General features: G+C 29.8%; 2 protein-coding genes across 3 annotated transcripts in view; both read right to left on the reverse strand.

Annotated features, from left to right (window-relative positions):
• LOC111632706 (GTP:AMP phosphotransferase AK3, mitochondrial-like) overlaps window positions 1-17332 on the reverse strand; it is a 21984-nt gene extending 4652 nt beyond the window's left edge. Inside the window, exons 1-3 of one of the 2 annotated variants that reach the window (XM_023377208.1) lie at window positions 16850-17332; window positions 5622-5750; window positions 5361-5533 (exon numbers count right to left, since the gene is read on the reverse strand). In XM_023377208.1, the coding sequence (XP_023232976.1) occupies window positions 5361-5533; window positions 5622-5750; window positions 16850-16994 (447 nt within the window). In that variant the 5' untranslated portion in view covers window positions 16995-17332. Of the gene's footprint in view, window positions 1-5360; window positions 5534-5621; window positions 5751-13414; window positions 14009-16849 lie in introns of those variants that run through there. The other variant, XM_023377207.1, reaches the window with a different exon arrangement.
• Window positions 353-2477, reverse strand: LOC111632707 (piggyBac transposable element-derived protein 4-like). The gene has a single exon (XM_023377209.1). The coding sequence runs from the start codon at window positions 2333-2335 to the stop codon at window positions 1760-1762; it is 576 nt and encodes a 191-aa protein (XP_023232977.1). The 5' UTR covers window positions 2336-2477; the 3' UTR covers window positions 353-1759.
• Window positions 17333-18237: the final 905 nt, after the last annotated feature.

Genomic DNA, 18237 nt, shown 5'->3' on the forward strand with positions numbered 1-18237 from the left:
ATAATCTTAACAGTTTACTGTTTTGTATGATGTTTTTCAATCACATAAGTTACATAGACTTTGTTTTAAAAATCCTTATCTGAGAATAAATACGTCTCTGATAACTAAATTGGATTTGTCACATAACTTTATTTATTAATTATGTAGATAAAATTAATAAAACATTATATTATTATTAAATGAAAGATTAGATTAATGTTAATGTAATTAAAAAGCAATTGCTTATATTTTTTTTTGTATTAAAAAGAAAGTTTCATTGCAAGAAGAAATATTTATTCATTGATTCCAACATAACTGCATCCATTAAATAAAATATTAAACTGAAAACGATCCTTTAATAGCCAGCAAAGGATTAAATTAGTGTTTTCACAACTATCATCTGTAGCAATCTTTATGTTTAACATGTTGACTGCCAACTACAACTCGTAGTTTGCATTATTGCCTAGGACACCACCTACGAGTTATCTCATAGTTTTTTACTTGCCATATTTGTGCAGCTACGATGAAATTTGTAGTATATCAGTGAAATATTCGTAGATAGCCTCAGGGCAAGAACAAAAAATCAAGGTTGGCTTACATGAACAGAGCATTTATTAATAAATGAACAGAAAATATAATCAGAAAAAGTTTATTCAAAAGCAAAAGAATTTTTTTATTGTTTGTGATAATTTTTAAAGCAATCTTTCACACAAAGGGTTGGCTTCTCTGGACAGAGACAGAAATAACACGTTTCTCGGTGTTTTTTTATCTTTGGTACATTTTCAACATGGCTTTGTCAGATGCTGTTTTTTTTTTTCGGTAGGTGGGATACTCTGTAAATAATGAAGCTCTTGCAATCTAATTTTTTTTTTCAAACTGGTTGAATCTCTTCTCCAATCAATGTGTTGACAAATGCTTCTCTAAACTTTATAAGTTTTATTTTAGAAGAAGTTGCTTTTTGAAAAAGTTGTGTGCATTGTGTATATATATCTCTATAATATGTAATGCAACCTTTTTGGGCCATCTAATAGTCTTTCTTAGAGCTGTGTAGTACAATAGCATTTGATCTGATTGGTCAATGCCAGACATTCCTTGATTGTAATCTCGAATTATATTCAGTTTCATCAAACGTTTTCCATTGCAATTGAACACCTCTACCATTTTAACAACATGCATGTTTGAAATGGTAAGGACTTCTCATTTGTCTTTCGATTTACATACAGTAACAGGACCATTTTGCTGCTAAATAAACTCCCCCTTTTTACCACATCTCTGGGATCCCCCCTTTGTTATTTCATAGAGTTCCACACACAAAGTTTTTCGTGTAGTCAGTAATTTCGTAAGAGCAACAGAATTATATTAATTATCTATGTATACTGTATATCTCTTATTGAGATAGTCCTCAAGTAAGTGTAAGGCATCATCAGTAGTGTGACTATCTGAGGGAACTGACAGTAATCTTATTGTCAATTCCCTCAGATTTTCTGCTGTAAATTGTTATTTTCATAACACCATCAGATTCACATAATTCATACAGTTTGACACTGTATTTGTGTTTTTTATTTTTTATGTACTGGCGAAAATACAATCTTTCATGCCACATCATCATTGATTTGTCAGTACACATATTTTTATCTGGCACATAGTTTTGGTGCATGATATTATTGAAATGATTTAGTATCGGTCATACCTTATATAATCTGTTGGAAGATGGTATTGAGCTTTCAACTAGATGAATAAAACGCAGTAACAATTGGAATTTATTTTGACTCATATGTGATCACCAAAACATTATATTATACAGTTTGTTTGTACTCCAGTAATGTTCTATTGAAGGAAAAGAACAAGGGCCCATTTGTAATACAAGTCCAATAAAAACTTTTATTTCTGCAGTGCTGACGTCTTTCCATTGTAATACCTTTTCAGATTTTTTTATTTCTTTATGTTTTGCAATTTCATGTGCAGCATACAAATTTGTTTGTTCGACTAGTAATGCAATTCTTCTGAAAAAGTAATGCAAATTCTTCTGAAAAAATAAGTCCACCAGCATTTGCACTGTAAGATTTGTCGTATCCAATTTCAAACCAATATTTTCTTGGAAAATAAATAGTTCAGGATGTTGTTGATTTTCTGTCCACAAATTATTGTTTGGATTTGATGTGGTTGCTTGAGAAGCATCATGATTGCCTTCAGGTTCAGAGACGACTTCATCATCACTGTCCTCACTTGAATCCTCAGAAGGTACATAATCACTACTATTGTTACCATCCTCGCCAAAAATCTCATTGGATTCTGAATCACTTAGATTAATATAGTAATTAAGTTGTTTTCCAGTCAGTGGTCTTTTCTTATCCATATTGGTGTATTTATAATTTGATTATAAAAATAATTATAAAACAACACACTCAAGAAAGACGTAAATGTGATGTGCTCAACTCTATCTGATTTATTACTAACGAATTTAGATGCTTATCTCTGACTTGGCTGTAGCAAAAAGCTTTCTGTTACATAAGCCAACTATGGGATAATTCATAAGATCTTTTTTTAAAAAAAAAAAACCATTCTATATGCTTTTGATGATTACTATGTACTATAATTAGAGTTTTTAATAATATAATATAATTAAATTAAGTTGGCTTTTTACACCAGAATCCTGAAAAGTACCATGGCAGTCAACATGTTAAATCAACTAATTGAAAAGAGACAGTTATGTTTAGTCTTAGTTAACTTTCTTAAGTCCAAGAATAGCTGCCGAAAGTAGTCAAAAACATTTGTTATAATTTAATCCGTTGCAGAAAATTAAAAATTTTGTTTTGTATCATTTAGTTTAGATTAAGATAAACTCATTTTCTCCATTTTGTACAATTATCAATTTATCTAAAAACTGTAATATTTAAAAAAGTTACAATATCAGATCATATGGCTAATTCCTTAATGATATAATTAACGGCGAACACAACCAAAAATAGGAAATTCAACAAATCAGTTACAGGGGTGGTTTCCCTCATAACAAAACTTTCACGCGCCTGATATCCCGACTGCATCCCTGGAATTAATGCACGTGCTGCGTAAACCTGCTTTATATATTTCAAGAGTCTCCATGGCTTTCAGTTGATCTGTATGATGAGATCCTGATCATACGGGCACTTTGTAAGTAAGCCGTGATTCCCGGTTCCGTGGCAACCATTGATAGGGCGGTGGTGTGTTTTTTATTGTCAATATTGTATTTATGCTCCCGAAGCTGTTTGTGAAGGGAGCGTTTGGTTGATCCCACATAAACCAAACGGTTGTTAAATCTGTCATCCCACATAGGGACGGTGTATACCCCGGTGCGTGTTTCAAGTCAATTGCAACCTTTCCGTTGCGAAGCCGTTTCGCAAATGAGTGGTTGCGCGTGCGCAACGTTCCGTGTTTATTCTTAAGTTTGTTTTTCGAAATTTTGAATCGCTTAAAGTTTGTTTTAATGTTCTGTTCCATACGCATTCGAATTCCTTATAAACATAGCCTGATGAAGACCCGGATGGGGGTCGAAAACGTTCGCTAATGTATAAAGCAAGTATCACTGGAGTTACGAAGGTTTTTGTGAAAGTATAAATTTTTTTAGTTTAATTTCTATGGAAAATAATAATAATAATATTTACATTATTATTATTAATTAAAATACTTATAGATAATTTTGTTTTTATGCAATTTCCTAATTTATCATTTCTGATATTTTTATAATACAAGATTATATAAATCAATCTGAGGATATTCTGTTGTTATTAATTAACAAAAGTACAAAGTAACCTTTTCTTTTATTATATTATTATTATATATTTTTTTGCATATTAAAAATACTCAATCTCTAAAATGAGATTCTGACCTACACTGTGATCCTATCAATTTGTGTAAATCACATTTAAAGATAATTTGATAAATAATGTTTTCAGAAACATAGTGATCCTGAAAACCTCTTATAAGTTAAAAACTTATAAATAGGAATAAGCATTTCTATTATTTATTTTGGTCAAAATTTGATCCTCACTCCAGCATAATCCACTCACTCTATCCATATTTCCAAATAATATAAGTGATACAAAATATTTATTGACCTATTAACCACTGATTCTAAATAAAATAAATGAAAGTGTTTATTAAGTTAATTATTGATGTAAAAAAGTTTAACATGAAATGAGAGAAGTGTATACAACATAAGAGAAGCAAACACATTAAATAAAGAAATTTTAATAAGTTATGGTAAGAAAACAATAGTCGGTTAAGACAATAAACGAGCAGAAAATGTAAAATAGAGTAAAATTACAATTTCATTAATTAATAGACAACTTTATCACCAATAGAAAAGATCTGTAATCTGTAATGCAGAGATAGTGTAAAATTGTTTTAGTCAAGGTGCTTTAAATAATTTATGGTTTTGAAGGAAGCAGCTCTACTAGTGCTGCTTCACAGTTTGTAAATGCTATTTTGTATAAATCAATGCTAACTCATAATTGTAGCTAATAATATAAACATTGTAATATCAAAAGTAACAAATAACATACATAGTCTTCAGTCCAAAAAATTTTACAAGTATTCTGCCTCATGGCAACCATCTTGAATTTTGTCTACTGCACTAATTTAAAGTAGAAGTCACTAAATTGTTCTTTAATAAAGCCACTTTAAGCATTTTTACTGGGCAAAGTTCATTAAACTGTACAACTTTGGAAAAGATAACACTATCCCAGAGAATAGACACAGCTTGAATGAACAAACAAAAAGACTGGAACCCATGAGTCATATAATTGGAACCCAAGAAAATTTCAATCTGGTTTCATTTGTGGTTACAATATTTTGTTCTCATAAATATCAATCAGCACTTGTATTGAGAATCTCATCTTATAAATTGAGAGAGAGAGAGAGAGAGAGAAAATGAAACAACTTGTATCAAATTTACATATATTGAGTACCCATAAATCAGTGTCATACTATATTTACAATATTTTAAGATAAATCAACATTTTAATTTTAACTGAATTATAAAGATTGAAACAAACTGTAAAGAAAGAACAAATTGTCTTAGATTTGGAGGTTATAAAACTTATTTAGTTTAGCATTTTCATATCATCATGTTGCCCTCAAAAGTATTGTCCATGTTAGAATTAACTTGTTGAATTGAACTATTAACAAACAGATCTAATCATATATAATTCACAGTGAACTAAACATTTAACATAACATTTAATTGCAAATATTTTCATTCAACATAAGCTGAAAATGTTTGCATCATCATTTTATAACATTTTACATATATTAAACTTTTCCAATATATTGACTACTTTGACAAAATTCATATTTAATACATAATAACTTATTGATATGATATGATATAATAATATACTCACGGCTACTTTAGGTGGATTGAATTCAGTATGATAAACTCTTCCGCTTGAAAGATGTATATATCTTCCTTTCACTCTCTCTATGATAATGTCATCTGGAACATCCAGTTTAATAACGCAAGAAACCGGAAGAATTTCATCCAGATATTTTGCTTGTGGAACGGTACGAGGAAATCCTATTTATATATTTTTAATTAAGACGTTATTCAATTTCTATTTAGACTTAATTTTTAATTGAACTTTCAATAGAAAAGATATACTTCCCATCAAGTAATAAGCTAGGACTGTTACTCTTTATCAAAGAAGATATTTGTGAAGAAAATAATCTTATTGCTAAATCATCGGGAACTAATTTTCCTTTCTCGATAAACTTTTTTGCTTCGTTTCCGGCATCTACAAATATGACAAATTTGCAAAATTAATGTTCTACATATTTTAACCATATGTACAGTACCAAATAGATAAATATATTATACAAATTTTTTTATATTATGTCTATAACCTTTTTTAACTTCCTTTCCTTTACATAGAACCCTGCTAACATGAACAATTCAGAAAAAAAAAAGCTAGTATTAGTAAACTTACTGAAACTTTAAACTGGTATTGGTGTCAGAGTTTTTTTTATTTAGTATGATCAGTTTTTTGAGTGTNTTATAACATCAGACTTTATCATTTAATAAATTAAAATAGTTGTTATTATTACATGAAATCCCTGTTAGATTGAACTCAGATAGTTCAAAATCCCATTAGTTTGTAACTGTACTTTTGTCCTGACTGGAAATATAGAGATTTGCACATTAAGAAATTTGGTTACTTTGAAATACAGCTACTTAGAAATTTGAAGTGAAAATTCTGTCCAAACTGTGATATGTATATGTTAACTCTTTTGTTTAGATCAAAGTGCCTCCATGCTATAAGAGAACAATAGACCAAGAACGATTCTAATTTAGTCAAAAATGTGTTGCTTTTATACTAACACATTTTTGGGTGTCACCTAACCTTTTTTTTCCTCATCTCATAAAATATGACTGAGTTTTGGGATTGAAAGATTGGGCTACAAGTAGCAGAGTGAGATATTTGTAGGCTCTAGGCTACTACATTTGAGCAACTTACTACTTTTTGGGCCACTTTAAAAATAATTTGAGCTGCATTTAGAGAAATTCTGCTTTACTTTTTATAAAACCTACTGACAACCTGAGGTTCTTACTGGACATGTGCTGTTTATCTTCACATTTATATTATTATTATTATTATTATTAATTTTTAATTAACAAAAGTAGCATTCTGTACATGTATCCATATTTCATTTGCTTAATAAATTATTTCTATCAAAATTTGTTTCCAAATTTCTAGAAACAATTATCAATAAATTCCTCACCATGCACGGAAAGCTAGAACTTCTTTAAATCAGTTTTACAAAACCTTTTTACACATTTTCTAACAGTTTCTTGAGAGAACAAACTGGATTCCTCACCACTATCTTCCTTTTCTCAATGTCTTTGGATAATCCAGAACAAAAGTTAGATCTGGTTGGTTAGGACTAACAATCTGCATATTTTCCTATCTCACTTTATTTATTCTTGCAAAACATATAGAGTAGAGCGTCGTTTATCTGAAAGAATTCCAGTCAGCAAATTTAAATTTTCGCTAGTGCTGTGGTGTTGCAGTCTTTGGCTATATCTTGGGCTACTCCAATATTTTTTGTTTGTGTATGTGTTTTAGCTAGCAGCACTGTTACTTTTGTGTGGTGTTTTTCTGAGTACTGTGTGTCGTGCTGAATCGAGCGTTTTTGATACTAGATAACTTCCAAATTATAAATTTATTTTTGTTTTTATATTTTTCAATATATTTATTTTGTTTGTAAAAAATAAAGAAATAATTTTTAACGATAGCCACGATTATTATTTTAAAAAGTTTACATTAGGCTTAACATCGACGAAAATTCAACGCAAAGCGACACGCAATGGAGAAAAATTTCAACACGGGATAGGTTAATGTATTTTTTCGTACATAATCGGTTATCTGAAAAATAAGTTATCCGAACAACCCCAGTCCCCAATTGATTCGGATAAACGACACTCTACTGTATTAATATATGGTAAGTGTAAAAATAGCACAAACAAAACACATAACATGCAGAATAAAGAATAAAACAGAACACAACACGTGAATTTATGAGCCCTAAAGACTAGGGCTCATAAATTTACATGGGGGACTAGGTTTTCTTTATGAGCCCATCTTAGGACATCTTTTACTAACCAACAATACACTCTTCCATGCATAACATTCTCTGGCTCTTTAGTACTCTCAGAGTGGAAAAGGGCCTTAAAAAAAAATAATAACAATAATAATAATAATAATAATAATAATAATAATAATAATAGAGGATAATGCACAAGCTGGAACATTGTCATGTTGGAAATGCAATTGGCATCATCAAACAGGTTTCCCATTGAAGGTAATATAAAATGTTTCAAAATTTCTTGATATACAGTGGTACCTCAGCATACAAACGCCCCAGCATACAAAATTTTCAGGATACAACATAAAATTTGAACATATTTTTGCTCCACAATACGAACAAAAACTCACCATACAACATTACATTAGTTCGCAGTGCCATTTTTTATTCACTTCTGTTCGTTGGTCTCAGTCCACGTGTTTGCTTCGTCATGGAAGGATCTCACTCGATAAAGGAAATCTTGAGGTATTATCAGAAAGTGATTGATTTTATTGAAAAGAAACATCCCGAAAAGGTTCACACTGGCCATATTGCTGCTCAGAGTAATGACATTTGCCTAAGTCATTTTAGAAACATTTTAAAAAGTAGGCAAAGCCAAACCTCTTTGGATAGATATTCTACCAAGCGACCTCTATCCAGTCAGTGCTGGTAGAAGTGAAGGAAAGAAAGCAAAAAGCAGTGAATAAAAATTAAAAAAAATAAAATAGAAAATAAAACAACACTAATTTTTTAAAATCTTTTCTAAGTTATTTTTAAGTTATTGTTACATTATGTTATGTAAGTTAAGTTTTAGTATCATTTCCCTTCTCCCTCTCTTCTGCCACCAGTTTACACCTCCACCGTTGTCTATCCTCAAAGATAAAGTGCAAATAAAACTACATTTTTTTTATCAATTATTATTCTACTATGGTTATTTATACATTTACAATTACAAAATGCATTTTTTAGTGTTTTCCTTACTATAGTTTATTTTTTTTAATGTACTACTTAGCTTTGAGTGTTTTTTTTCGTGTTGGGACAAATTATTTGGTTTTACATGTAATCATATGGGGAAAAATGATTCACCTTATGACATTTTCATGATACGATCTCAGTGTCAGAACGGATTAATTTCATATCCTGAGGTACCACTGTACTGTTGAATTTATAATCACATGCAGCACTGTCCGTTTTCCAATGTCTTTACTACTAAGATCATTGCACTCTAGAAACTTTACTCACTTTTCACAGTAGCTGGAAGGAAGACTTCGTGTTTGTGTTTTGTTTTCCAAACCTTTATACCTTGGTATCCATAGGAAACAAAAACTCTCAACTCATCATCAAAAATCACATATGACCATTGCTCTTCGTTCCAGCAAATATGTTCTGTGCACCATTTAACTTGTTGTTTCTTCTGTGCAAATATGTATCAAAATGCAAGATTTTATTAACAATTCATTACCATCTCATGCAATCTTCTGGCAGTTGTTGTTAGAAATATTTTGCTGCCATGAGTTTTCCACAAATGATATTGTTTACAGGTTTAGAAAAGGATGGCTTTCACAATTCATTTTAACTGGTGGTCTTCTAAAGCAGATGTGCATCTTTTTTTTATCCTGCATTTCTCCTGACATTCTCAAAGCCAAAATCAAGATTGCACTTTATCTTTTCAAACAGTAATGCAACTAATGATATATGCTATAACTTTATGTGCTTCACCTTTATCTCTTAGTGAAACAATTGCTATTTCTGTTTAACCAAAAGTTCATTTCTTTAAGACATTTTACTTCAATTTGAAGAAAACAGTTAACACATTGTTTATGCAAATAAGTTTCCAAGACTAATTTGCATACAGAACAGTCACTTTTGCAGGTTTAATGTATTATTCTATTATTTTGGCACTGGAATTAAAGTATTCCAGTATTTTTCCTACAATGTGATTATTTTATCATCAAAAACCAGAATAAATAAATAATGTTTAGTACCATTGGAAAGCTTAATATATATGTTTATACTAATTACTCCTCATTAATCTGCAACTGTATTTTAGAAAGAGTTGTGCTACTGGTTTTTAATACTTATTCCAATATTTTGACAGAGTTGTAGGGGAGGGTGGGGATGAAAGGAACAGCCTCTATAACTTGCTGCTAAATTAGTTATGGAGCTTCACTATTTCATGGATAGATGAAACTAATAGTCCATAGTTTTCACATGTTTGTAGGGTCCAATACATAGTACCAGTATTTGGAATGCCTGGATAAGCAGAAAACGCATGCAAAAGTAAGTTTTTTCATTTCTTACATTTAGGGGTAAAATCTCTGAGTATGTTTGAGATTTTACCCCTAAATGTAAGAAATGAAAAAACTTGGATAATGTACTTAAATCAGGATAATTACTTTGAAACCTCTAAAATATGTTTATTTAATCAGTTTTAAATTATATTTCACTGTCAGAAAGTTAATTTGTAGTTTTGGTTGTTTGAGCCCTGGGGGTTGAAAGGGATAGTAAAATAGGAATGAATGGGATATGTCCCTTTCAACCCCATTTTGACATTTTTGGCATGTTCTAATGCTAAATTTTTTTAATAGAAAAAAATTGCCTCAAAAGTATAAAAAAAAAGAAACAGAAAGAACGTGAGACGCCAGAAGTGATTCAAGGGGGCAATAATTGAAGTTGTTAAAAAAGAAGCATCAATCAAGGCTACAGCCAGTGCCCACGGAATTGCAAAATTGCATTTGGCTAAACTTGTTTCAAAATATAAAAAAGACAATATAGTGTATTCACTGCATGTGGGTAACAGGAAAGTTTTTACTACAGAACGGGAGACAGAATTAACATCGTATTTAATGCAAGCATCATCAATGAGGACAAAATCTAAAAAGCAGCTGTTGCAACATATTCCAGAAGAAACTGAAAGTGAAGATGAAAGATCTCAAAGCAGCTCTTCCTCAACGTCTGATGCAACATCAAGTGAGGGATCTGATATTGAAAACACTGTCAAACATGTTCAGCCCAATGATTTCGTTTTAGTAAGATTTGCAAAAAAAATCTTGTTGTTGTTTACTTCGTGGGAAAAGTTTTGAAGAAACTGAGTGATAAAGACTTGAAAGTCAAGTTTATGAAAAAAATATTGGGATGTTTCAAGTTTATATTTCCTGAGGAGGAAAATATCAGTGATGTCACCATGGAAAATATAGTTTTAAAACTACCCCATCCATCCCAAGCAGGAGGAACGGCAAGAGCAAGCAATCATTACATTTCCCATTGATTTCACCTCATATCAGCTGGGATAAATTGCGAAAAACATTCTATTGACCAAAGAAAGACAGTTTAATTATGTGATAGCCTACTGATTGTGATATTCTTTAGTTATTGTTCTTTGTTTGAAAAGATTTGATATTCTTTGTTTTAAAAATATTGATAATCTTTAACTGTTTAAAATAGTTGTGATGTCACAAAATTCATATTATTAAAACTGTAATTTTTTAAAATTTTAGTCTCTAGCCTATCACTTTTCAGTTATAATGAAATTTGAAAACATTGAGATAGCTAATTCCAAGTTTTACATTAAAATGCGGGTAATCCCTTTCAACCCAGACATGGGAATGAAAAGGACACCTGGAGAGGTCTTTAAAAATATGAAAATGTTCAACTACCAGTATAATAGGATGAATTCACAATATGGTCAGAATAAAGTAAACGTCTAATGAATCTTTTGCACTAAAAATAAAACTGATTAGAAGTAAACTTTTTCAGTGAAAAATAAAAATATGAATTTTGTCCCTTTCATCCCCACCCTCCCTATAGTGGCTACTAATTATGCTAATAACTTAAATCTAAGATGTCAGATCTATATGTCATTTTGTAGATTAAATTGATGAATTTTATATTTATATAACATATTAAATGATTTAATGATTATTGAAACCTTAAGAAAATAGTTAAATGAATAAATAAGAAATTGATCAAAATTTTTCATTGTTTCATCAATAATAAAACAATAAGTTTACTGAAAATTTTCATTTTGATTATTATATATTATTAGAGTAAGCAAATATTAGGTAAGTATTATATATTTGTCATTCTATAAAATAATAATTTATGAAATGTAAATGGAACTCAGATTATCTATTTAGTTTCTTTCTGATATAAAAGTAGCTATATTTGAAAAAAATATTTTTATTTTTCAGATAATTTTAAAAATTTTCAAATAGAATGCACTCTCATTAATGTGAACCCATGTTTATCTGGACTCCACTTATTCCAAATCACTTTTGTTTAATTTTCTGTCAAATGTTCCAGCCATAGACAAAAAGAAATCATACATTATTTTTTGAAAATATGACAAATTTGCAAAATTAATGTTCTACATATTTTAACCATATGTACAGTACCAAATAGATAAATATATTATACAAATTTTTTTATATTATGTCTATAACCTTTTTTAACTTCCTTTCCTTTACATAGAACCCTGCTAACATGAACAATTCAGAAAAAAAAAAGCTAGTATTAGTAAACTTACTGAAACTTTAAACTGGTATTGGTGTCAGAGTTTTTTTTATTTAGTATGATCAGTTTTTTGAGTGTAGACAGAACAATCCATATACCCATCACACAGATTATATATACAGTGGAACCTCTATATTCATCATTAATCTGTTCCCAAGGACCTAACAAATATGGAATATGATGAAGATAGAAACAATTTTTCTCATAATAAATAACTGATATTCAATTAATCCGTTCCCATCTGAAAAAAAGATACAAGAATAAAAATTATTGTTTGTAAAACTTTACTGTATTTATTTAGTACAATGAAGATATAGTGGTAGAATGGAAAGAACAGTATTATTGTTTAGAAGAAGACATATCAATTAAAACATTAGGCAATTCCAATTATGATCATGGGGTCTGTTTTGCCAATGATTCAGTAGCACTCAATTTAATAAAGAACTTGTCTAGTATTGTGTTTTTTTGTCTGCTTTTTAAAACTTTTCAGAAGTAGGTAATTACATTATCATTGAATGTATTTGTATTTTGGTTGACTATAGCAACATTTGGGTGCCACTTTGGAGTGACTGGAACTTTGTTTCTCACATTGATTATTTTTCAGTAACTCAACAACAAACACGACGACCGTACAAAGCAGACTGATTAACTACAGTTAGCTAACACGGCTAGCTGATTGGCACGAGCGTGCAATTGTAGTGCCACTTCTGGTATTGGGAATGACAACGAATACAGAAAATACTGATGAGTATGGAAAAATAAAAAAGTCATCAAAATGTGATGAACATGAAATATTACAAATATAGAGGTTCCACTGCATGTATAAATATGCATTGTGCCTGTATGTGTGTATGCATGTGCATTGTCCTTTTTTACTTTCTTTTTTGACAGGTCTAAACAAAACTCTGGTAATTCAAACGATGCTGTTCGACAATCAATTTGGACCACCTCAAGAGTACTGTAATCTAATAAATTTTTAAACATCAAATAGAGCATATGACGAGTCACAAGCAAGAAAATTTCAAAATTAATTAGAAATTTGTAAATCAAATATAATAAATCTGTAACTGCATGTTCCAACAACAAAGCACAACATCAGTCACCTCAAGTCACAAAATTTGAGGAAAATCATTCGAAACAAAGTCGAGCACTGTCGTGCAACAGATCACCACCAGTAATTTTTTTTAAAATATAAATTATACACAAGAAATATTAAATTGGAATTGGAGGTATAACTTAATGTGCATAAGATTGCACACCCATAAGTAATAATTTAATAAAAACATTAAATCATAACAGAAACATTAGTAATAAATACCAATACCTGTTTTATCTTGTATTTCATTCCTTAACATATCACCTATAGAAATATGTTTTAACTGAAAGTGCTTTACTATAAAAGAGGAAATGGTACCCTTTCCCGATCCCGGGCCTCCCATTATAACGGCGTTGAATTTTAATATCGACATCTTTGCGTGTAATTACTTCGCGATAATCAATACAACACGCTTATCATTTTCTAATTGACGTTACTATAGAAATATCTACAATCACGGCAAAGTTCCGTATCGATCAGAGATACGATTTAATCTGTAAATTCATATTTATAGAAACACCAAATATACTTTAAACACTAACGACTGCCCTGCGTAATAATGTTAATTTACAAGAATCTATAATTTTCGCCACAATACGTAAATCCCTATTCATTTTTAAAGAAAAAAGTAATGGAAAACACGTGGTTACGTGTTTCTTTCCTGCTACCGGTTCCCGAATCGGGATTAAATTCTATCGGACTAATATAATTAACGACATTTTTATTAAATTGATTTAACTCTTAAAAATTATCATAATTTAATTTCAAAATCCCGCCTGTGATATAAACACTATCTTATCGTAAATTTAAATAAATATTCAATTTCTAAATCTTAATTCTTAGATGGCTCGTTTTAGTAAGATTTGCAAAAAAAATCTTGTTGTTGTTTACTTCGTGGGAAAAGTTTTGAAGAAACTGAGTGATAAAGACTTGAAAGTCAAGTTTATGAAAAAAATATTGGGATGTTTCAAGTTTATATTTCCTGAGGAGGAAAATATCAGTGATGTCACCATGGAAAATATAGTTTTAAAACTACCCCATCCATCCCAAGCAGGAGGAACGGCAAGAGCAAGCAATCATTACATTTCCCATTGATTTCACCTCATATCAGCTGGGATAAATTGCGAAAAACATTCTATTGACCAAAGAAAGACAGTTTAATTATGTGATAGCCTACTGATTGTGATATTCTTTAGTTATTGTTCTTTGTTTGAAAAGATTTGATATTCTTTGTTTTAAAAATATTGATAATCTTTAACTGTTTAAAATAGTTGTGATGTCACAAAATTCATATTATTAAAACTGTAATTTTTTAAAATTTTAGTCTCTAGCCTATCACTTTTCAGTTATAATGAAATTTGAAAACATTGAGATAGCTAATTCCAAGTTTTACATTAAAATGCGGGTAATCCCTTTCAACCCAGACATGGGAATGAAAAGGACACCTGGAGAGGTCTTTAAAAATATGAAAATGTTCAACTACCAGTATAATAGGATGAATTCACAATATGGTCAGAATAAAGTAAACGTCTAATGAATCTTTTGCACTAAAAATAAAACTGATTAGAAGTAAACTTTTTCAGTGAAAAATAAAAATATGAATTTTGTCCCTTTCATCCCCACCCTCCCTATAGTGGCTACTAATTATGCTAATAACTTAAATCTAAGATGTCAGATCTATATGTCATTTTGTAGATTAAATTGATGAATTTTATATTTATATAACATATTAAATGATTTAATGATTATTGAAACCTTAAGAAAATAGTTAAATGAATAAATAAGAAATTGATCAAAATTTTTCATTGTTTCATCAATAATAAAACAATAAGTTTACTGAAAATTTTCATTTTGATTATTATATATTATTAGAGTAAGCAAATATTAGGTAAGTATTATATATTTGTCATTCTATAAAATAATAATTTATGAAATGTAAATGGAACTCAGATTATCTATTTAGTTTCTTTCTGATATAAAAGTAGCTATATTTGAAAAAAATATTTTTATTTTTCAGATAATTTTAAAAATTTTCAAATAGAATGCACTCTCATTAATGTGAACCCATGTTTATCTGGACTCCACTTATTCCAAATCACTTTTGTTTAATTTTCTGTCAAATGTTCCAGCCATAGACAAAAAGAAATCATACATTATTTTTTGAAAATATGACAAATTTGCAAAATTAATGTTCTACATATTTTAACCATATGTACAGTACCAAATAGATAAATATATTATACAAATTTTTTTATATTATGTCTATAACCTTTTTTAACTTCCTTTCCTTTACATAGAACCCTGCTAACATGAACAATTCAGAAAAAAAAAAGCTAGTATTAGTAAACTTACTGAAACTTTAAACTGGTATTGGTGTCAGAGTTTTTTTTATTTAGTATGATCAGTTTTTTGAGTGTAGACAGAACAATCCATATACCCATCACACAGATTATATATACAGTGGAACCTCTATATTCATCATTAATCTGTTCCCAAGGACCTAACAAATATGGAATATGATGAAGATAGAAACAATTTTTCTCATAATAAATAACTGATATTCAATTAATCCGTTCCCATCTGAAAAAAAGATACAAGAATAAAAATTATTGTTTGTAAAACTTTACTGTATTTATTTAGTACAATGAAGATATAGTGGTAGAATGGAAAGAACAGTATTATTGTTTAGAAGAAGACATATCAATTAAAACATTAGGCAATTCCAATTATGATCATGGGGTCTGTTTTGCCAATGATTCAGTAGCACTCAATTTAATAAAGAACTTGTCTAGTATTGTGTTTTTTTGTCTGCTTTTTAAAACTTTTCAGAAGTAGGTAATTACATTATCATTGAATGTATTTGTATTTTGGTTGACTATAGCAACATTTGGGTGCCACTTTGGAGTGACTGGAACTTTGTTTCTCACATTGATTATTTTTCAGTAACTCAACAACAAACACGACGACCGTACAAAGCAGACTGATTAACTACAGTTAGCTAACACGGCTAGCTGATTGGCACGAGCGTGCAATTGTAGTGCCACTTCTGGTATTGGGAATGACAACGAATACAGAAAATACTGATGAGTATGGAAAAATAAAAAAGTCATCAAAATGTGATGAACATGAAATATTACAAATATAGAGGTTCCACTGCATGTATAAATATGCATTGTGCCTGTATGTGTGTATGCATGTGCATTGTCCTTTTTTACTTTCTTTTTTGACAGGTCTAAACAAAACTCTGGTAATTCAAACGATGCTGTTCGACAATCAATTTGGACCACCTCAAGAGTACTGTAATCTAATAAATTTTTAAACATCAAATAGAGCATATGACGAGTCACAAGCAAGAAAATTTCAAAATTAATTAGAAATTTGTAAATCAAATATAATAAATCTGTAACTGCATGTTCCAACAACAAAGCACAACATCAGTCACCTCAAGTCACAAAATTTGAGGAAAATCATTAGAAACAAAGTCGAGCACTGTCGTGCAACAGATCACCACCAGTAATTTTTTTTAAAATATAAATTATACACAAGAAATATTAAATTGGAATTGGAGGTATAACTTAATGTGCATAAGATTGCACACCCATAAGTAATAATTTAATAAAAACATTAAATCATAACAGAAACATTAGTAATAAATACCAATACCTGTTTTATCTTGTATTTCATTCCTTAACATATCACCTATAGAAATATGTTTTAACTGAAAGTGCTTTACTATAAAAGAGGAAATGGTACCCTTTCCCGATCCCGGGCCTCCCATTATAACGGCGTTGAATTTTAATATCGACATCTTTGCGTGTAATTACTTCGCGATAATCAATACAACACGCTTATCATTTTCTAATTGACGTTACTATAGAAATATCTACAATCACGGCAAAGTTCCGTATCGATCAGAGATACGATTTAATCTGTAAATTCATATTTATAGAAACACCAAATATACTTTAAACACTAACGACTGCCCTGCGTAATAATGTTAATTTACAAGAATCTATAATTTTCGCCACAATACGTAAATCCCTATTCATTTTTAAAGAAAAAAGTAATGGAAAACACGTGGTTACGTGTTTCTTTCCTGCTACCGGTTCCCGAATCGGGATTAAATTCTATCGGACTAATATAATTAACGACATCTTTATTAAATTGATTTAACTCTTAAAAATTATCATAATTTAATTTCAAAATCCCGCCTGTGATATAAACACTATCTTATCGTAAATTTAAATAAATATTCAATTTCTAAATCTTAATTCTTAGATGGCAGCACAGTAGTTTTCCCCCTCTTTTTATTTAAAATTTTTTTTTAAATTTTGATTTAATTCTTCATTATTTCAATCGTAAAATTATAATAATTTATTTTAAATTGTAATAGGTAAATAATATATTCAATGTACCAGTAAATGTGGCATTTGATATATACCGTAGTTTGATAAAAGTAAGTTATCGGCATATTAAAGAAAATAATATTTTTAATTATTTGCTTATTAGAATTTAAAATGAATAATAATAATTTTACGATCGAAATAATGCAGAATTAAGTTATTAAAATTTAAAAATGTTTACAAAATAAATTTATGGATCTTCGATAACTTTATTGAAGATTTACCACATAAATTTTAAAAATCCAGAAACGAGTTGCTTAACTTTCCCGGCAACATTCAAAACTGCGTGTGTGGCGCCATCTGTTATAAAAAGTTTTTAAATATCATATTTTTAATTATAAAATGGCAAAACTTTAATTTTGAGGCTAGTGATGGGTTTTATTAAAAGTTGTAAATGCTGATATCGAGTAGAATCGTCATCGTTAAGTCCGACCCTACTCGAGATATGACACGCGACCCCTTTTACTCTCCCACCCCTTGAACTTTAACCACCAAAATTTAATATCACCGATCCTCCAAATAGACAATCCTCCCTGCAAAATTTCAGAAATTTTCGACAAAACGCACAGGCGTTATTAAGCTTCAAAGAGGGTGAACAAAATCGTGCCCCCCACACAAACATACATACATACATATAGGGGGGAAACT

This window comes from Centruroides sculpturatus, unplaced genomic scaffold, assembly GCF_000671375.1.
Source record: "Centruroides sculpturatus isolate CEXI.00-Female unplaced genomic scaffold, Cexi_2.0 scaffold787, whole genome shotgun sequence".
Classification (NCBI taxonomy): Eukaryota; Metazoa; Arthropoda; class Arachnida; order Scorpiones; family Buthidae; genus Centruroides; species Centruroides sculpturatus.